Source organism: Narcine bancroftii, chromosome 14 (genome assembly GCF_036971445.1).
Source record: "Narcine bancroftii isolate sNarBan1 chromosome 14, sNarBan1.hap1, whole genome shotgun sequence".
Lineage (NCBI taxonomy): Eukaryota > Metazoa > Chordata > Chondrichthyes > Torpediniformes > Narcinidae > Narcine > Narcine bancroftii.
In genome coordinates, this window is record NC_091482.1 from 68827059 (window position 1) to 68849398 (window position 22340).

Sequence of the window (22340 nt, forward strand, 5' to 3'; positions counted from 1 at the left end):
CCTGGTTATTCTGGTCGAGCGTCTTAGTACTGGTGGACTTTGCTCTTCCAGGACTTCCTGTGTCTCCTGTGGTTCTTGGGTAGTGGGACTCTCGGATCCAATGGTAGCTCCGTTGGAACCACATCGTCCGAAACTCTGAGTGGGTGTTTGGAGGTTCCGGGCCTATTGTGAGCATCGGGACCTCAGTTCCTTTAGATCAAGACCATGTCCTCCCTGCCATCCGGGTATGCCACATAGGCGTAACTCGGGTTTGTGTGAAGTAGGTGCATTTTCTCGACCAGCGGGTCTGTTTTGCTTCTCCTCATGTGTTTTTTTCAGCAGGACTTGTCCTGTTGTCATTAGCCATGCTGGAAGAGTGATCCCAACGTGGATTTTCACAGGAATGCAAACATTTGTTCGGGAGGATTGGTCACAGTGTAGAGAAGGGACCTTATGGAGTGGAGCACAGTGGGCAGAACCTCTTTCCAGTGCGCATCTGGAAGGTCTTTAGACTGGAGGGCCAATTTTACAGCCTTCCAAACTGTTGCATTTTCCTTTTCAACTTGTCCGTTCCCCCGAGGGTTGTAGCTAGTCGTCCTGCTTGAGGCAATGCCTTTTGTGAACAGGTACTGGTGTATCTCTTCGCTCATAAACTATGAATATAGCTGGGATACCAGAACATGGTGAAAATGGAGTGCAGAGAAAATGCAAGTCCTCATCGATAACATTAAGAAAGTACACATTTTCATTAGTGGAGGGAAGGGGCCCCTTGAAATTGGCACTGAGTCATTCGAAGGGGCGGGAAGCCTTTATCAGGTGTGCTTTGTCGGGGCGGTAGAAATGAGGTTTGCACAGCGCAGATCTGGCATGACCCAGTCATCTCCCTGATGTTTTCACTAGAGAAGGGCAGGTTGCATATCTTGATGAAGTGGGCCATGCAGGTGATGCCCGGATGGCAGAGCTTGTTGTGAAGTGACCGTGACTGGCGGGTGTGTGCTGCAGCACAACTTTCTCGGGATAGGGCATCAGGAAGCTCACTGAATGTTCCTGGCCTATACACTACCTCATAGTTCAATCCTCCACCTCGCGATCTTGTCGGTCTTTATTTGTCCCATTCGTATTATTGAACATGAATGCGACAGATCGCGGATCAGTGAGCAGGCTGAACTTCCTGCCGGCCAGGTAGTGCCTCCAGTGCCTGATGGCCTCCACAATGGCCTGAGCCTCCTTCTCAACAGTTGGGTTTTAGAGCTTGTGGCCTTGTAGGGTGCAGGAAAAGAAAGTTACTAGCCTGCCCACCTGGTTAAGGGTCACGGCCAACGCTATATCAGAGGCATCGCTCTCCACCTGGATTGGTGTGTATTTGTCCACCGTATGCATGGAGTTTTTGTGATATAGCTCCTGACGTAGTTAAAAGCCACCTGGGCTTCGGCCGACAATGGGAAGGAAGTGGATTTTAAGACGGGGCGGACCTTGTCGGTGTAATAGGTGCCCACTAGGTGTAGTATGAGGAGAAGCCCAGGCACTTCCTTATCATCTTCATGGTCTGCAGGATAGGAAGGTCTAAGAAGGGATGCATACATTCAGGGTCTGGACCAATGATGTTGATCTCCACCACCTAGCTAGGTGTTTGGTCCTGAACATGCACTTACTGCTTTTTTTGTGAGGTTCAGGAATTTGTCTGTGTGGAGAAACTTCTGGAGGTTGGCGTCATGGTCCTCTAGGCTATGTCCACAAATGGTGACGTTCCCCGTACTTATCTACCATTTTGTCCATCTGCCTCTGGAAGACCGATACCCCATTCGTAATACCAAAGGGGACCCTCAGGAACTGGTAAAGCCGCCCATCGGCCTTGAATGCAGTGTAGGGACGGTCCTCAGAAGAAATTGACCTGAAGTCAATGGTCGAATAGACCCGGTTCTGCGCAATTTCATTCACCATGTCCAGGAGTGTGAAGCGATAGTCAATCACTAGCCTTGGCCTTTCTCCCCCTTTAACAACTACCACCTGGGCTCTCCACGGGCTGCTGCTGGGTTCAATTACTTTTTCCTGAAGCAGCCACCGTGTTTTGGCTCTAATAACATCTCGGTCCCCTACATTGTATCGCCTGCTCCATGTGGCTATTGTGGTGAGATGTAATTACACGATTAGGTCACCAGGGGTCCTACCGATGACCTTGTACAGAAAGCAGTCCAGAGCTACAGTCTAGCCTTCCAGATTTGTCTTGCAGAGAGACGAGACCTCTTAGTGTCCATATTAGTTTATTAAAGCTGTCTTATACTCATACTGCTGGTGTGGTTACTGTCAGTACAGCTATCAGCCTACTGTCAGGGGTTAGGTTCTGAAACAAGGTGGGGGTTTCGATGTTCAGCTTGGGGAGAACACATGTAGTGTCTGGGTTCTGTTCCGTTCCGTGATTGGGGGAAGTGGGCTTTTAAGGTGACGCAGGAAGTCTAGGTCCAACAACACAGAAGCACATAAATACATGGTCAGAACTTGCAAAATTCTCCTCCATTTTACAGTTAAGTGTATGGTGCAATACCCCTGAATAGTCACTGAATATAATTGTGACGCTAGATAGATATGGTAGTCCATGGAGTAAACCTTTAATTCGTATCGCCGAGCGGTCATAGAGTTTATAAAGCTCTCTGTTGAACCAGTGTCTATTAAACAGTCTGTCAGATCTCTGTTTACCCTCACCTCCATCATCGAGTTACTCAGCTGGTGGGGTTTCACTTGGTTGAGGACGACTGATGCTAGTGCTCCGGAGGCTGCACCACTCCCCCTGCTAACGTCGCTTTGATCTGAAGGCTGGAGAGGTGGCATCAACCACAAGGAGTGGCAAGATGGCCGTCATTTCCGCTGTTGCTTCTCTTCTGGTAGCAGTTCCCGGCACAAGGTGCAGCAAGATGGCAGTGGTGAGCACAATGGAGAGGCAGAGTTCCTCACCTCTGGGGTTGGGCACGGGGTGTATCACTGTTTGGGGGCCATGCATACAATAGCCTTCCTGGGTTTCTCCTTTTTCCTACAGACTTTCGTCTAGTGTCCTCTCTTACCGCATCCTGAACACTTAAGAGTCTTTCACGGGGATCTGGCGTGGGGGTGTTGGCCTGTCCACAGAAGTAGCACTCCCGGCCACATGTGGCCACGGTAGTCAGCACCTGGGGCATCTATGCGCCACAGGCCTGGCTTTCTGAGAAGGTGCCGCTTATTTTTGGCCTTCTCCTGTTCCTACTTCCTATGTTCCTATGTTCGTTAGTGAGGTGGTCTGCTCCCAGGTGGGCCTGTTCGAGGGATTTCACCAGATCAAAGGTACTGGCAAGGTCCTTCTTTCCCAACTCCAATAGTCACTGCCTCATGTACCTCGAACTCACTCCAGCCATGAGAGTATCCCGGACTTGTTCTTCTTCCCTCACTCGGGTTGAGACCGCCTTGCAGTGGCATTTTTTCGTCAGTGTCCATAGTTCCAGCACATAGTCATTCAGCGATTCACCCGGCAGGAAGTCCTCCCCATAGCGCTCCATTCCATCAGTCGCTGCTATATACCACAACCAATTCTACTCATGAGCTTCTATTTAATTTCAAAAGAAGGTCGGCATTGGGAATTACCCTCCCAACCTGGCTCACCGCTTCTGGTTCAGTCCTTCTCAGGAAGCACGTGAGGAGAAGCAAGACTGACCCCCTGGTAGAAAGGGTGAAACTGCTCCACGTCAATCCCACGCACACCTCTGTGGAGGACCCGGATTGCAGGGAGGTCATAGTCACAGTCTCCATCAGGGACCTGGCACCCACTGGAACAAAGGGTCCGATGCTTCAAGTGCCCTGCAAGCCACGGAGCTCATTGTCGCCACCCCCAGTCAGGGCCTCGGGGGATCCGGTTCAGGAGGAAAGTACATCCCCCTCCACCATTGAGCTGGAGACCCAGTCCCCCTCTCCTCCCTCGCAAGGGAACTAGGAGACCCAAGGAGTCCAAGGCACCCCAGTACTAAGGCGGTCCACCAGGATCTCCAGATCCCCAGATCACTCAAATCTGTAAATTTGTAAATATCAATATATTTTGCAACTTTTTTTTCTGAACCCATGTTCTCTGTCTTCATTCACAGAACCTAAATACTACAGGAAGGGGTGAATGCAGTGAACTGGGATTCACTGGTAGTGTGCTGTGCTGATGGCTGGCCTGCCCCTGGCCCACCTCCCAGCTCTGCCCCCATCTGCTCACGTATAACCCTTGTTTCCTGCTTAAACCCAGACTATTGTGAGACCCTACCCTTAGTTATCAGCTAATAAAAGTATTTGTTCTCCCTCCAGTCGTGAGAGCTTTTATATGGGCTACAATATGAAGGCAGAAGATATCCACCTTTACGGTCACTTTTTTTCCCACTATAAAAAGGCTTAAAATTGCTAAACAGGGAAGTGTGCAGATGCTGAGATTGAAGTGCCAAACACAAAGTACTGGAGAAAGTCAACAGGTCACGAGCATCTATAGGATGCTGTAGGCACAGTTAGCATGGAAGTTAGTGCAACGCCATTACGGTACCAGCGATCGGGACCGGGTTTCCCTTTTTGTTTGTAAGGAGTTTATGCGTTCTCTCCATGTCTGCACAGGTTTTCCCCATGGGCTCGAGATTTCTCACACCCTCCAAAATGTACCATTGGTTGTAGGTCAATTTGGTGTGATTGGGTGGCATGGGTTTGTGGGCAGGAAGGGCCTGTTACTGTGCTGTGTCCAAATTTAAAAAAATTAAAGGATAACTAATGTTTTAGCATGAACCATTGGTTACCCTTTATTCCCTATCGACACTGTGTGACCTGCTGAGTTTCTCTAGCACTTTTATATACCACAAAGATTGCTCACCATTATGTTCATAAGGGGACAAATGCAGGTTGAGACTTGAATGCCGACATCTGTGCATGAGATCCTATCCCAGAAAGGATTATAGCTTTTTTATTAATTCTGCCTTGAACCTTAAAACCACTCTGCACATGAAAGCTCCATCTGAAATCCTGGAGTTAACAGACACATTGCATACTCCCGTCATTATTTCTGACTGACTGTAATTTATAGTGCACTTATTTTCTGCAAACTCTTGGCAAACTGTTTCAAGGTGATAAGGGGAAAGTAAACCAAACATGAAAACTGAAACAGGCAAATAATCGAAGAGAAGTACAGACCATCAAACAAAAGGGTTAATTGGATATGAATGGAGGAAAGGTGAGAATTGAATTTGGCTCTGTGAAAGGAGACAGAGGGAAAAGGGAATGGAAGATGAGATGTTATTCCTCCAATTTGCGGATGGTCTAGAAGTCCATGAGACCATGGAGAGACATGTCAGCGAGGGAATGGGATGGAGAATTGAAATGGATGGCCACTGGGAGAACCAGGCTATTGCAGCAGACAGAGCTGAGGATTTAATGAAATGATCTCCCAGTCTGTGGCGCCGGTCTCCCAGTCACAAACGTGGCTTCCCCTCCACCACTATCAACTCAGCCCTCAAACATATCTCCTTCATTTCCAGCTCATCTGCCCTGGCACCCTCTGCCCCCAGATGCAACCAACATCGAATCCCCCTCATCCTCCCCTACCACCACACCAGCCTCTGCATCTACACATCATCCACTGGAATTTCCGAGACTTACTACAGGATTCTACTACCAGACACATCTTTCCCTCTCCTCCCCTCTCGGCCTTCCGCAGGGACCGCTCCCTCCGCAATTCCCTTGTGCACTCATCCTTCTCCACCCATTGCACCCCTGGAACCTTCCCCTATGCCCCCAGGAAGTGTAACACTTGCGCCCGCACCTCCTCCCTCACCACAGTTCGGGGCCCCAAACAGGCTTTCCATGTTAAGCAACACACAGAAATTCTGTGCTGGAGAAATTCAGCAGGAGCGACAGAGAAAGAAATATTACCAACATTTCAGGTCTGAGCCCTTCTTCAAGGTATGGAAAAAGCAGCCAGCATCTGTGGTGATACACCAGCCAGCATCTGTAGGCTCCCACCAGCCTACTTCAGGGGGTAACCACTGTACCTACAGGTAGGCAACCTGGGAGGCTGGCCCCACCTGGCCGGCTGTCAATCACTGGCCTGTATATAAACTCAAGCCGGCCCCTCCTGGGTCAATTGGACATGTGGAGCCACCAGAGGACATTTGGGGACATGTGGAGCCATCAAGACAGGACAACTGATATGTACAGTTTAAGTTGATTAAAGCCTGTAGTACAGTCTTTTCTCATGTTTTGTGTTTGCTTGCTGCACCACAGTGCTTCACAGCATCTGATTAAAAGGGTCAGTAGGGAGATAAAGGCCAACATTGGATATGGAGGTCAAGAGAAAGGAGAGATGAGAATTGATAGGGTGAGGGACATCTGGATCTGTGAATGCAGAGCTGGGGTAAAGGAGATGGGGAGAAGAGAGAGAGAGAGAGAGAGAGAGAGAGAGAGAGAGCAACAGGAAAGGAGACATGGTTTGGCTGAAGCGATTGGCTATTGGAAACCAAATAAATCGGAGTTAATGTCATGCAGTTGGAGGGTGCCCAGGTGGACTATGACGTGTTGTTCTTCCAATTTGTGGATGGTCTCAGTCTAGCAGTGCATGAGAACGTAGACAGACAAGGGAATGGGGTGGGAAATTTAAATGGGTGGCCACTTGGAGAAAAACCATCTACCCTCTTAATGTTTCTCATAATGTTATACATTTCTATCCAGTTCTCTCATTAGGAAAATAATATTAAAAATTACATTCACATCATTGAGTTCTCAAAGGGATAGTGGATCAGGTAAATACAAACAATCAGTCAATGTAAATGTTGTTATATCCATCTTTCTCAAGTGAAACCACTGCATGGAAGAAGGCCCAGAGAATCCATGCTGGTTCCCAACAGAACATTAATTCCAAAGTCCCCTCTCCTTATTTTCCCTGAGGCCCTGCAACACATTGAAGTGATTGGCTGCTGGGAGGTTATTGCTGTTGCAGCAGACAGAGTGAAGGACTCCAAGTGGAAAACCTTGTAAAGGTATTGGACATAGCCCAGTGCATCTCCCCACCATTGAGAAATTCTATGTTGCTATCAGAAAGCAGCAGCAATTTCAAGGAACCACACCACCCAGCTCTGTCTTGACACTGCCATCAGGAAAAAGATATTGGTGCCACAAGACTTGTTCTACCAGTCAGGAAAAGAAAGAGATGCTACCCCTCCACCATCACACTAATGAACAATAAACTCAGTCAGAGACTCATTTAAGGACTCGGACTTTGAGATTATTACTGAATTTTTCACTGTATCACATAGTTAATCTGGTTACATTATTTTCTTTATTTACAATTTTCACTCGTATCTATTCTTGAGTAGAGTTTACGCACTGCTAATAAGTAGAAATTCTGCCTGCCCCACAGGAAAAAGAATCTCAGGGTTGTATGTGATATCGTTTGACCTCTGACTTTGAACTTTGAGCGTGCTCAACAATGCAATTTTCCAACCTGAATCCATTTCCCTGATGTAGAGAAATGGCCCGTACCAATTCACTAGAGAAATGTTGAGGTTGGGGGTGCAATTGTAACACTTCATGTGGTTAGATTCCTACACAGAACCCCCATTGTTGTCAGTCACGGTATGAAAAACCTGAAGAAATGCTTCTTGTTAGATTTGCAACATGGCCTCTGCTCATGTCAGGATGAATGAATGTATGAATACTTTGTTGTCAACATCAGAACAATTTACAGAAAGCCTTACATAGTTTGTTATGTCTTCCAAGATGTGGGACCTGGGCTGGGGGTTGGGTCTCATTGGCCAAGTGGGTGCTGTGAAAAAGACTTGTTTCTCCATTTCCCAGCTACACTTTACTGAGTGCCTGATTATAAATCAGATAAAATGGTGTAATTTATAGCCGCAGTTATCACGTTGTTGCTGAACAACACATTTGCAGTGATCCTTCAGATTGATTAGTCATGTTCATTATTCATGCTGAATGTTTAACAGAAGCGCGAGGAATAGTTGAGAACACCACGTAATGGAATTGTAGCGGGCGTACAGCACGGTATTGCGAACCGCCACTGTCAGTTCACAGACTTACCTGACACATCGTGGGCTAGCAGTGCTGGGCGCCAAAGTACAGCGAGTGGATCAGATGAAGCCCCTGCCTAAAGGTGCGGGGCGCTAATGGCTCACAACTTTAACCTGCTGGTCCTGTGGATCAGCAGCTGTTCATTAATGAGCCCATTAACAGACAGGGAATAAAAGGTCTGTGTATGTCTGCAATAAACCAGTCTTGAGTTGACTACTTTTGTGTGTTTGCCTTTATGTAGTAGCATCTACCGTAGTAGCCGCTACAGAATTATTTTTATTCATTACAACACTCGTAAATAATCTTCTGAACTTTAGGGAAAAACATCATTTTGCAAACTTGCTATTGGGAATGATAATATTGCTATGTTCACCCACAACCTCATGACTGTGAGTTTGTTAAGAAATTCAGGAAGCAGATGCTGTGATCCTTCTCAATTTTGCCACATTGGCAATCAAACAAATCTGCACAACAGATTTATGGGGAATTTCCAATGGGCAATCTGAGACAAATATCAACTATTGTGGAAGATGATCAACTTAATGGAAAGTGTACTTTGGGCTGGTGGTATCTTGTGGGTTATCCAGTGCAAGGAAATGTCTGCAGGTGAATGCAAGGTGTTGGGATGTCTGCTGAATGATGCCCTGTTACCTCTGATCTGCCTTTGTTGTTCGATAAATTCCAATATGATTGAGCTGGAAATGGAGTAGAAAAGTTTCACAAGGATTTACCAGAAGCTGAGGGGTTGAGTTTGAAGAAGAGAATAGATAAGCTTATATTTTTTTCACTGAAGCTTAGGAGGCTGACAAGGGTAACCTTGCACAGGTTTTGCTATGTCTCCTACTGTACCATCGGAGGCTTTAATTAACACTCAGAGAAGCTTCTAAGTTTACAACACAAACTTGTACTCCCATCTCAAGCTGCCAGTCATGTATCACCACTCAGTGTGATGTGGCTCTTACACTGTGTCTCACTGAGCATGCTCACCACTCAAGTGTGAAGCGGCTCTTGCAGTCTTGCAGTGCTCCTACTCCAGCATAAAGTAGTCCCAAGTTTCCACTGTATATAACATCCCTCCTTTTAAAAAAAAAGTTTAAAAATTAAAAGATTTATTAAGATTTAAATTTCTAAAAATAAATTGTTACTGCTTCTTTACCTGCACTTGTCATTAAGAATTAAATATTCTAATTATACAATTGCAGTTCTATATTCTTCTCAGCGGTATCGCACTGGTGTTAGGATGTTGCTTCTCCACCTCGTAGACCTCGTTGTGTCTGTTTTGTTCGGTGGTGTTAGTACGGTTGTGGGTGGTGGTGTTGTTTGCCTCGGTTCTCCTGTTGCCTGCTGTTCAGTTGTTAGTGTTGTTGGTTGGGGTTTCGACTCGGATTCCTTCACAAGTTTCTGGATTATTAAAAGCTGCTGGTGCTTCTGGTGCTTTCTGTGTCAGATCTGGGGTTGGGTGAATGTGAATTCTGTTTCGTCTCAGCTGCCTGCCAGATTCTGTCTCGATAATGTATGATCTTGGCATCTCAGCTTCTCTAACAATCTTTGCTGGACTCCAGGTTTTTAACCTCTGGCTCTTGAATATGCACCTGCTGCCCTCTGAAAAGTTCTGGTCGTGTTTGTGCATGTTTATTGTAATGTTGACGACTTCCCTCTTGTATGTTAGTCAGCTTTCTTCTTGTTTCCTCTTGGTCGTCTGGTGGATGGATTTTGCTTGGCAGGGGTTGTCTTGTACTTTCTGCTATTCAGAAGCTCTGCTGGGGATTTCATGTTGGCCTTCAAAGGCGTGGCTCGCAATGACAGAAGGGCGAGATAGGGATCTTTCTTTGTCTCTCAACACTTTGTGAGAGTGCACTTGATTGTCTGTACATGTCTCTCAGTGAATCCATGGCCTTTGGGGTAATGTGGTGATCAAGTAGTGATGGTGAACCCATATTCTGCAGCCATTTCTCTGAATTCACGCGATGTGAATTGGGTCCCATTGTCACGCATCACTTGTTCGGGTCTCCCCTGTTCTGTGAAGAGCGCACATGCTGCAGCAGTGAGGGTCGATGCTTTCAGGACATTCACTTTCCTGATGAAGGGGAATTTGGAGTAGTAGCAGGACACAATCAAATACCATTCTTGGTTTTCTGTGAACAGGTCTGCTCCCACTGTGTGCCATGGCCTGGCGTGTATTTCCACGGGTATCATCTCTTCTTTTTGTTGTGTATTTCTGTATTTCTGACATGCCGGACATGTAGCCACCATGTTTTCGGTGTCCTTGTATATGCCTGTCCAGTTTACTTTGCTCTAAGTTTGCATTTCTCCATTCCCAAGTGGCCTTGGTGTATTTTCTGGAGAATTTCTTTTTTCATTGTCTCTGGCATTATCAGCCGAGACCCTGCCAGCAGTACACCGTTCTCCAGGGATATGTCGTCCCTGACAGACCAATACTGGCGTATTCTAGGCTGTACCTGTTTTATCCTTTCTGGCCATCCCTGTATCGCCTGTTGGGAGAACAGCAGCTGCTCTTCATCCTTTTGTAGTTTCTTCTTTAATCAGGTTTAGTTTGTTACTGGTTACCCTGATGAGGTGATGTATCTTGATTTTCATGTCTTTCATTTCATATTTTTCATTTGGGGGAAGACGTGAAAAAGCATCAGCAAGAACAATTTCCTTCCCTGGCCTCTACTTCAAGGTAAAGTTGTAACATTGGAGCAGGAGGAGTAGCTTCTGTAGTCTGGCTGGTGCCATGCTGAGGTTCTTTTTCTGGATGTGTTCCATCGGGCGATGATCACTCTCTACCACAAACTGTCTCACATAGAGGAATTTGTGGAACTTTTCGCATCCATATACGACTGCCAACAGCTCCCTTTCAATACTGGCATATCGGGTCTCTGCTGTTGTCAGGGTTTTTGAGGCAAAGGTTTTCCTTCTTGCACCAACGCTGCCCCGAGGCCTCTGGTGGAAGCGTAATGTGACAGTTTTTTTCCTGTCATAGTAGCTCAGTTCTACTTCTCTGCAGACCACTTCCTTTAGCTTTTTGAAATCTCGCTGATGCGATGGTGACCACTGAAACTCCACATCCTCTTTCAGCAACTCTCTGAGGTTGGCTGTGTGGTCTGGCATGTGTGGGATGAAGGAACTCATATATTGGACCAGGCCGAGGAAGCTTCTTAGTTCCTTTATGTCCTTTGGGTGTTCCACTTCAGCAATGGCTGTTATCTAAGTAGGAGGATGTTGCTTTGTGATCCAGTATCCAACTTTATTTTCAAGTTGAATGTTGTTGGTTTGTTTCTGATCTTTCTTTTAACTTGGATCATGGTGTGCAATTCATCCTTTTCTCCCTTCCCTTTCTTGGACATCTCATGAAGAAGCATTGTTTCGATGCCAAGCATCAGTGAGTCGGAGTCACTGCTGTCACTTCCCTTGACGTGGTGTACTTTTCTTCTGTATTCTTCTTTTCTTTCCCTTTTCATGTCAGACCTACACATCTTTTCCCAATGACTGACCTTGCCACAGCTCCTGAACTTCGAACCATACCCGGGGCATTTCTTGCGGTCACTGAAGGAGTGTATTCTGCCATAGTTCCTGCAGTTCTTGGATGTCTGCGACTTTCTCTGCGTGCGCTTTAGGGCATCGACCCTTCTCTCTCTGTGCTGCATGTTGGCCTGCACGGAGAGGGATTACATTTGCCTCCTAGTGGCCTCGAAGGCTCTAGCTGTATCTACGACATCTGCTAGTTTCAAGCTGTCTTTTCCTATGAGAGCTTTCTGCCCTTCAGGATGAGCGCTTCCCCAGATTAGTTGGTCGACCCTTCTCTCCTCTATTTCTCTGAACTTGCATTTTGCTGCCATGTTCTTCAGCCTTGTGAGGAAATTATCTACTGACTCATCAGGCTCTTGTTTTAATCCCTGGAACTCATCTCGCTTTATTCTATGGTTGAATTTCGGTTCCAGATGAGAAGAAAATTTTTCTAATATCCTTTCTGTGTAATTTTTTTCCTCTTCAGCCAGCTCCCAGCTATTAAACAGGTCTAGTCCTCGCTTCCCCATCCAAAGAAGGATGTAAATAACCTTTTCCTCTGGTGTGATTCCCTTGAGGAGACTTTTCAATGCCAGGTTGCACTTCTGCTTGAACTTTTTAAAAGCCTCTATGATGTCGTCAGCTTCATGACTGGGTGCAATATTGCTGTTGCGGCTGCAGCCATCTTCTTCTCCAGCTCTGGTCGTCAGGTAATGCTGCCTTTTTTCCTTTGTTCCTTCTCTTCATGTTTATTTTAGTTTATAGGGATTTTTTCCTTATCTGGTGTGGGTTTCTGTCAATCCCACCGCTGCCACCATGTTATGTCCTTGGCTCTACCATCGGAGGTTTTAATAAACACTGACGTTTTGGGCTTGAGCCCTTTATCAGTTTTCCAGAGTGGGAGAGCCCAAAACAGGGTCATGTTCAAGGTGAGAAGGAAATGATGAGTTTGTCCAAAGGGCCTGTTTCTGTGTTGCACGATTCTATGATTTTAAGCATGTTGTACAGTTTCTTTATCACTCAGTGCATTTGTATTGCAACTTTCAAGGAGATATGGACTTTTGCCTCAAGACTCTTCTGTTTCTTTGGCTTGGCTTCGCGGACGAAGATTTATGGAGGGGTAATGTCCACGTCAGCTGCAGGATCGTTTGTGGCTGACAAGTCCGATGCGGGACAGGCAGACACGGTTGCAGCGGTTGCAAGGGAAAATTGGTTGGTTGGGGTTGGGTGTTGGAGTTTTCTTCCTTTGTCTTTTGACAGTGAGGTGGGCTCTGCGGTCTTCTTCAAAGGAGGTTGCTGCCCGCCGAACTGTGAGGCGCCAAGATGCACAGTTTGAGGCGATATCAGCCCACTGGCAATGGTCAATGTGGCAGGCACCAAGAGCTTTCTTTAGGCAGTCCTTGTACCTCTTCTTTGGTGCACCTCTGACACGATGGCCAGTGGAGAGCTCGCCATATAACACAATCTTGGGAAGGCGATGATCCTCCATTCTGGAGACGTGACCTACCCAGCGCAGTTTGATCTTCAGCAGCGTGGATTCAATGCTGTCGGCCTCTGCCATTTCGAGTACTTCAATGTTGGAGATGAAGTCGCTCCAATGAATGTTGAGGATGGAGCGGAGACAACGCTGGTGGAAGCGTTCTAGGAGCCGTAGGTGATGCCGGTAAAGGACCCATGATTCGGAGCCGAACAGGAGTGTGGGTATGACAACGGCTCTGTATACGCTTATCTTTGTGAGGTTTTTCAGTTGGTTGTTTTTCCAGACTCTTTTGTGTAGTCTTCCAAAGGCGCTATTTGCCTTGGCGAGTCTGTTGTCTATCTCGTTGTCGATCCTTGCATCCGATGAAATGGTACAGCCGAGATAGGTAAACTGGTTGACCGTTTCGAGTTTTCTGTGCCCGATGGAGATGTGGGGGGTGCTGGTAGTCATGGTGGGGAGCTGGCTGATGGAGGACCTCAGTTTTCTTCAGGCTGACTTCCAGGCCAAACATTTTGGCAGTTTCTTCTGAACATCAATACTTAACATACACTTACCTCTTGGATAGTGCAATCTGTCTGGATTAAAGTCCATCTGCCATATTTACATCCATATCTCCAAATTTCCACAAGATCATTTGACAAACCTCTTTGCTATTAACAAGATTAATGTTGCCTGATCAGCACATCTGATATCTTGGTATATGCTCTGATCACTATGGTACACCATTGGTCTCTGATGTCCATTCAGAATAATACCACTACACTATTAACCTCTGTCTTCAGTGGCCAAATCTGTTTTGAATTAAATGGCCATGCAATTTCTGGTTTGTTGAAAAACTCATCTGGTTCATTAGGGTAAAGTTTGAGGTGAAAGTCTGTCCATTTACTTCCAGGAATTTGTTTTCTTAGAAATTTGCAATCAAAGTCAAGGGTTGAATTCTGTGTTGACTGAGAGGCTGTGAACCAACTGAACTTATCTTTGCTGACAGAAACATCGCACAGGGCTGAATTCTAAACTAAAGTGCCAGTGATAACAGGACCCATTCACTTGCGGGACTTTGGCCCCACGACCAGTAAGTTTACTGCTCACATTGTGGCAAACTGGCCTTGCTTGTTGCATGCCGTCGGCAAGACAGCCACGGCAAGGATGGCATTGAGGGACTGTCTTTTTCAGTCCAGGCTGGAAGGTCGCATACACACTTGTGTCATCGGGACGCAAGCGTCGGGATGTTGGGGGTGGAGTGGAATAAGGTTTAAAGGCTGCAGCTCAAGATTCAAATTAAAGCAGTTGTGATACCACAGTCGACAACCTGTTGTCTCAGTCTCTTCACTACGGTCACTCACAACACGCTATATTGGTGACCCCGACGAATCTCTTTTCAGAATTGGTGCTGGTCAAATATACATGTTGGTATTGCCTCCCTGCATCCTTCACCTTGACAAATATTCTCGGGCAGCTGAAAAGAACCCAATAGCCCATTCGATTGTACTTTTAGTTTTCCTTCCTGCTTCAATTTCAGTCCATGTTGTGTCCAGAGCTGTACGAACACACTCGTGTGTGACCCAATGTTTTGCCCATCTCCAATGAAGATCCAATGTGCGGTGGCCTGTAATTCATCGGCTCAACTTCATCCAAACTACATACACCTTTCACTATTTGTACGTTGGTCAGTACTGGGTAACAAAACCGATGTCGCCTATTCACCAGTATCTGGTTGATTCGGTTCCCGGTTAGTGAGCCACTCCCATTTTATCTCAATGGTTCTGGACCCTGCTTGTTGCACTGTTGGGAGACCTGGGTACAATTCATCGATGGCCCTTGTTACCTCACTGCTCTCTCAGTCCTGACCTCTAACTGCATAGGTTTGCTGTAACCCGCCCAGGTTCCTAAAAATGTAGGCGTGTAAGAAGATTAATTGGCAACACCAACCTGCACTTTATGAATGACTAAATAACTGAGTCAGCAAAGAAGTGCTGGAATAAGCCAGGAGGTATAAACTGGGAGTTGTGGAGAAGATAAGATGGTTTCGGGCAGGTTCGGAGTGATGGTACCCACGCGCTGAGTGCCACGAGGAGTCCCTCCTTTAGGCAAAGAATGATTTTATGATTATTTAAAACATAATTATTGTTCCTATTCCTTCTTCCAAATTTTGTTTATGCGAGAGAATTCATATTGTGCACAGATTTGAGTTGGTAAAGTGGTCAGCAGTCAATAATGTTCTCATTCCTGCTCCCTGCTCCCCCAGACTCCATGGGTCAACTCCAAGTGCTCTGACTGCTATTCCCGGCCACAGACCCCACCCCACCTACCAAAACTGTAGGCATGTTAGATTAATTGGCATCACTAAATGGTGACTAATGTATAAGTGAGTGAATAAAAACTGGGTCAACAAAGAACTGCTGGATGAACTCAATGGGTAGACGCTGGGAATCGTGGAGAGCATGAAATGGTGATGGGAGATGCCCAATGGGTTTGCTGAGGAGTCTGTCCATTGGCCAATGAATGATTTTATGATAATTGAACACAGCAGCAATTGCATTTTGTTCTTTTCCCCTTTATCCCGTTCTTAATCATCCGTTCTCTTTCCCTTGCCATTGTGTTTTATTTCTGTGCACGACAAAGACTTCATCCATGCTAATTCGTCACTTCCAATTTTTTAAAGTAAGTGTTTTTACAATTTAGTGGATATTTACTGCTTTCTTCTCTTCCGGCTTTAACTAATTACTCTTAATTCATCAGGGACAGGAGCACTTTGCCGGCTCCTCCAACCGTTCTCCAGCCGGTTGCGTGACTCAAGAGTCTCCCTTGTCACCCTGAATGATTGACCATTACAGGACATCACACACCTGCAAATGAACTGGTGGCAATCACATATCACCATGGGGAGGAAACATGGTTCTCTGATCATTCTGACGGAATTCTCTGCTTTTGGGAATGCAAGGGTAGAAACTCCCGTTTCACCATATCCTTATTACACTGTGTGCTGACTGTCCTGCACTTTTAAATCCAACTTGGAAGCTGTTGCTCCTATTAAAACATCAGCTGAAAGCAGGAACTGGAGACATGATTTAGTTCAGTGGTTGAGTGACATATTGCTGCTTCCAAACTTTCTTTATTTATCCATGTTCTCCAAATTCAACTATATCAGAGAATTAATCTTGTCCACAGATTAATTTGGTAATGTGATGACAAGAAAATGCTCAACTATATTTAAGATATATTTTCTGTGCCAATTTAAATTGCTCACCAGCATTTCTAATCTATTCTAAACAGCACTGGTGGGATCTTCTTTCATCAACATGGATAGTAGAAGGTGGCAAGTCAGCTTATGGACTGCATATGTCCTCAGCATCATTACCCTGCTATGTCCAAGGACACAAGGAGCTAAAATACTGGTTGTACCTGTTGACGGGAGTCACTGGATCAACATGAAAATTATAATCGAAGAACTGAAACTTCAAGGGCATGACATCTCTGTGCTTTATACAGCAACTACCTGGTACATCAAAGAAAAACCAGATCTGTATGAATCGATTCTGGTTAAATTGCAACATGATTTTGGAGAATCTTCACATCATGTTGCGATGGAAATATTAGTGCAAAACACACTGAAGTATCTTGAGAGTAGTTGGACAATAGTACGCAATTTTATGTTTCAAAAGTTGATGTCAGACATTATATTCAATTCTCATATATTGTATGAAGAATTTAATGTTGCGATTTTTGAAAACCAAACTTTGTTAAATCAACTTAAAAATTCCAATTTTGACTTGGTGCTCACAGATCCTGTTTTTGCAACTGGCCCAATGCTTTCCCATTATTTAAAAGTACCACTGGTGTATAATATTCGATGGCACCTCAATGGAGAAGCTCATTTCCTCTCTGCCCCATCACCACCTTCCTTCATTCCAGTCCCTGGTTCACAATTCACAGACAAAATGAATTTTTTCCAAAGAACATTAAATCTCATGGTTAACCTTTATCAGCAAGTGGTTACCGAAATGTTTATATACCCAATGTATAATGAAGTTTGCCATCGGTATCTAGGACCAGATACAGATATCCAAACAATCCTTCAAAGGGCTGATGTGTGGCTGATTAGAGTGGATTTCATCTTTGAATTCCCACGACCAACCATGCCGAATATTGTCTACATTGGAGGGTTCCAGTGTAAACCAGCCAAACCACTGGCTGCAGAGCTTGAAATATTTGTCCAAAGCTCAGGGGAGCACGGACTTATTGTGATGTCATTGGGTTCCATTATCAATTCTTTGCCAATGCAGATTACAATGGAAATAGCAGAAGCTTTTGCTCAGGTACCCCAGAAAGTTATTTGGAAATATAATGGAGTAGCCCCTCCCCATCTAGGAAATAATACCCTTCTGGTAAAATGGATCCCTCAGAATGACTTGCTGGGACACCCCAAAACACGAGCCTTTGTTGCTCATGGTGGCACCAATGGCATTTATGAAGCCATCTACCATGGGGTGCCAGTAATCGGCATGCCTTTAATTTTTGACCAGTTTGACAATTTAGTTCGACTCGAATCCCGAGGTGCAGCAAAGGTGATTAATGTTGCAACCATGCACTCATCAGATCTCGTGCAGGCACTTAACGAGGTGATCAACAACACATTTTATCGGGATAACATGAAGAAACTCTCTGCTCTCCACCAGGACCAACCAGAGTCACCAATGGAAAGAGCCATCTTCTGGATTGAGTACGTGGCCCGACACAAAGGAGCTGGGCATTTACGCTCGGAATCCTACCGACTCCCCTGGTACGCTTACCATTGTGTGGATGTGATGATCCTTCTGTTGTTCATCTTACTCCTGGTAACAGTGTTTGTGGGTGTCACACTGAAGAAACTTTGTCGTGCTGTTCTGAAAAAAAAACAAAAGTCTGAGTAACATTAAATAAAACAAAAGGCTGAGTAACAAGACCCTCCTGTGACGATAGATGCTGTTTAAAGTTTTTTCAGATTAATTAAAGGAAGTTTTTCCTTCACCTAATGCAGTGGCCCATTTCAGAAATGATGCATCTTGCAAAAGAGAGCAGATGAAACTGAAGAGTGATTGGTTAGTTAATTATTCATTTTTGTGCTTTGATATTTGTCAGATAATTATGGAATAATTCCAAATTTGAAAAGTAAAGTTGTTTACCTACTGTTATTCAATATCAGGTTAAACAAGTTCTGTTGGCCGTACATTTCTTTTCTGCAGTATCACCACATCTACTGGGCAATGGGGCCAACACATCACACTTCATCTTGTCAGCAGGCTTTATTCCTTTGCAGCAGCCATTCTCAATGGGAGTAACAAGTCCCCTTGAGGCCAACAGCATATTTTAGAGGGGCCATGGACAGAAATCATAATTTTATAAATGATTTCAATGTTGTCCTAAGGAGAGAAGTATGGAAGAAAGCAACAAAAAAGGACAACTTCACATGGAAGTGGGGCTAGAAACTTTGAGCAGAGGCAGTAAACTGAGATTCCCTCATGGTGCGGTGTGCTGATGCCTGGCTCCGCCTCCCAGCTCCGTCCCCTTCTACCTATATATAACCCTGATTTCCCGCATAAACCCTGAGCCTTTCTGAATCCCACTGTAAGACCTTAGCCTCAGTTATACGCTCTCCTTTGGACAAGGGGACACGGTGTAGTGTATCATCTCAGGTTTGCAGATGATACTAAATTGAGTGGAAATGCAAATTTTACAGAGGATGTGGAGAGGCTGCAGAAGGATAGGGTTAGGTGAGTGGGAAAAGGTCTATTAGATCTAGTTCAACATTAGGAAATGCAAGTGTTACGAGCCCAGAGGACCCCAAAACTTAGCAGCGCTACATGTTAAATTCTGTGCACAGTCTAAGAATAGCCTACAACCAGTGAACTTGGAGGAATGAGAAGTGAGATTGGACTGTGAATCAAAGAACTTTTCTGAACTTACACACACATGCGCTTAAAATTAGATGGGGGTTAAGTTAGGTAAAGTAAGTTAATAGTGATAAGTTAAAGTGTAATTCTGTTTTCATGTTTAAAGATAATTAAAATCAACTTTTGTTTAAGTAACCATTTGTCTTGGTGAATATTTATAGCTGCTGGGTTTTGGGGTTCAGGCTGCACCTGGAGTACTGGGTGCAGTTCTGGTCTTCATACTTGAGTAAGGATAGACTGGCCTTCGATGCAGTCCAGAGGAGGTTCGCCAGGTTGATCCTGGAGATGAAGGGGTTGACCTATGAGAACGGACTAAATCGCCTGGGATTATTCTCACTTGAATTCAGAAGCATGAGAAGAGATCTTATAGAAACATAAAATATGAAAGGGATAGATAAGATAGAGGAAGAAAAATTATTTTCACTGGTAGGTGAGACCAGAACTCGGGGGTCAGAGCCTCAAGATTCAGGGCAGTAGATTTAAGACGGTGATGAGGAAAACTTTTTTTCCCAGAGAGTTGTGAATCTGTGGAATTCTCTGCCCAGGGAAGCGGTTGAGGTGACTTCACTGAACATATTTAAGGTTCAGTTAGATAGATTTTTACATAAAAAATGAACTAAGGGATAAGGGGAAAAGACAGGTAGGTGGAGCTCAGTCAATGATCAGATCAGCCATGATCTTTTTGAATGTTGAGCAGGTTCGACTGGTCGGATGGCCAACTCCTGCTCCTAGATCTTATGTTCTTATGTACCGGAGGTTGTAGGTTCATTGGGTTTAATTGTGTGGCACGGGGTAATGGGCCAAAATGGTCTGTTACTATGCTATGTCTAAATTAAATCAAATCATGCATTCCTGATGCACAGATCATGATGAACACGCTGTAAGAAACTGGGGCAAGAGTTTATTTGTTTATACGGATATAGGCAGTTCGCCTGACTCGTGGTGAGCCACCACACAGCCCCCCCCACCCCCCGCAGAACCAGTGCCAATGTCCTTTTTTGCCGTGCGGCCTCAATTCTTGGGCTGGGCAACAACCATGGGGTCGTTGGGATCGAGGTGCACTGGCTTCAGCCTGTCCATGGTAAACAGCTCCCACCTGCCTCCCATGTCCAGCATGAACATTGAGCCAGAACACTGTATAACCTTGTTCGGCCCCTTGTACGGTCGCTGCAGAGGTGCCGCAGTCTGGCCCCGCCAAACGAAAATGTACTCCGCGGAAAGCAGTTTGCCGGGAACATGAGACAGGCAAACCGCCTGGGTGGCGGTGGGGGTTTGAAGTAGTCCAAGCGTGCCCTGAGGTGAGGAAGTAGTTCATGCGGTGACCGGTGGGGATAGTGAGGTGCGTTGACAAACTCACCAGGTAGTGCCACCAGCACATCGTAGACCAGCTCAGCTGATGACGCCTGCAGATCTTCCTTGGGAGTGGACCCGATGCCCAGGGGCACCCAAGGCAGTTCGTCTGCCCAGTCGGGACTGGTGAGGCGGGCCATGAGCGCCGATTTAAGGTGGCAATGCAGACGTTGGCCTGCGGGTGGTAGGCCATGGGGTGGTGTAGCTGGATCCCCAACCAGTTGGCGAGTTGTGCCCAGAGTGCAGATATGAACTGGGCACCCTGATCGCTGGTGAGGTGAGCCGGGACGCCGAACCGGGCGACCCAACCATGCAACAGTGCTCGGGAGTAGGAGTTGGTGGAGTCATCTGGCATCGGGATCACCTCGGGCCAGTGAATGGAGCGGTCCACCACCGTAAACAGGTAACGGTTGCCCCAGGAAATGGGTAAGGGCCCGACAATGTCCACATGAATGTGGCTGAACCGTTCCCGATGTGCTCGAACTCCTGTACGGGCCCCCTGGTGTGCCTGTGTACCTTGGACATCTGGCAATGGGTGCATGTTCTGGCCCAGCCCGCGATCTGCTTCCGCAGCCCATGCCATACGAACCGTTCTGCCACTATCTGGACCGTGGACTTCATGTTCAAATGTGAAAGGTCGTGGATGTGACAGAAGACCTGCCTGCGCCACTGCTGGGGAACCATTGGCCGCGGGGTGTCTAAGGAGATATTGCACAGGATGGTGTCTTCACCGCTCGGAGTCAGGAGGTCTTGGAACCGCTGGCCCGTGATGGCGGTCTTGAAGGCCCTCGTCTCTTCATCAGCTTCCTGGTCCCAGGCGAGCTGGTCGAAGTCGAGGCCGGGTGTCAGCACGCAGATGTCCGGTCGCGAGACTGCATCAGCAACCACGTTGTCCTTCCCCGCCTTGTGCCGAATGTCGGTGGTAAACTCCGACACGAAGGAGAGGTGACGCTGCTAGCAGGCCGACCAGGAATCCTTTGCCATCGCAAGCACCTGGGTGAGTTGTTTGTAGTCAGTAAAAATGGTAAAAGTCCTCCCCTCCAAAAAATAGCGGAAATACCGCACCGCCAGGTACACGCCCAGTAACTCACAGTCGAAGGCATTATACTTGCGTTGCGGCGGGTGGAGCAGGTGGCTGAAGAATGCCAGCGGCTTCCAATGTCCATTCACCTGCTGCTCCAGGATGGCACCGATGGCTGTGACAGGGGCATTGACAGAGAGTGCCATATGCAGGTCGGTGTGTGGGTGGACGATCATGGTGGCCTTCGCGAGGATGACCTTAGTGGCCTCGAATGCAGTGCAGGCTTCTGGGTTCCAAGTGAGCGTCTTGTGCTTGGCTGCGATGAGGGCGAACAGCGGCTGCATGATGCGCGCAGCTCCCAGGATGAAGCGGTTGTAAAAGTTGACCATACCCACGAACTCCTGCAGTCCCTTGAGGCTATCCGGGCGTGGGAACTCACTGATAGTGGCGACCTTCACAGCGGTGGGCGTGGCTCCTTTAGCCGTGATGGTATGGCCCAGGAACTGCATGGACTCTTTTCCAAACTGGCACTTGGCCGGGTTGATAGTAAGGCCGAATTCGGCCAGCCGGGAGAAAAGGGCACACAGGTGGGCCTTGTGTTGCGCCCAGTCCTTGCTGGCGTTGAGGATGTCATCCAAATAAATAAAAACAAAATCCAAGTCCCTGCCCACAGAGTCCATAAGGCGCTGGAAGGTCTGAGTGGCATTCTTGAGCCCAAACGGCATGCACAGGAATTCGAACAAGCCACGGGATCTGGGGATATCCGTGCACCAGGTCAACCTTGGAGAAGACCCTTGCGTCATGCAGGTTGGCCGTAAAGTCTTAGATGTGAGGGATGGGGTAACGGTCAGGAACGGTTGCCTCGTTGAGCCATCAATAGTCTCCGCAGGGATGCCAGCCACTGGAGGCTTTCGGGACCAGGTGGAGCGGCGAGGCCCACGGGCAGTTGGACTGCTGAATGATCCCCAGCTCCAACAGGTGCGAAAACTCCTCCTTTGATATCTGGAGC

At 46.6% G+C, this 22340-nt stretch overlaps 2 protein-coding genes across 7 annotated transcripts in view; both read left to right on the plus strand.

Annotated features, from left to right (window-relative positions):
* The window catches only part of LOC138749887 (UDP-glucuronosyltransferase 2C1-like), a 30680-nt gene extending 11585 nt beyond the window's left edge, over positions 1-19095 (plus strand). For 4 of the 5 annotated variants that reach the window (XM_069911914.1, XM_069911909.1, XM_069911912.1 and 1 more), the window contains exon 2: positions 16304-19095. In XM_069911914.1, the coding sequence (XP_069768015.1) occupies positions 16330-17940 (1611 nt within the window). In that variant the 5' untranslated portion in view covers positions 16304-16329 and the 3' untranslated portion in view covers positions 17941-19095. Of the gene's footprint in view, positions 1-14082; positions 14103-16303 lie in introns of those variants that run through there. The other variant, XM_069911913.1, reaches the window with a different exon arrangement.
* LOC138749888 (UDP-glucuronosyltransferase 2C1-like) overlaps positions 1-22340 on the plus strand; it is a 51272-nt gene that overhangs the window by 7880 nt on the left and 21052 nt on the right. The gene's annotated exons all lie outside the window — the stretch shown is intronic.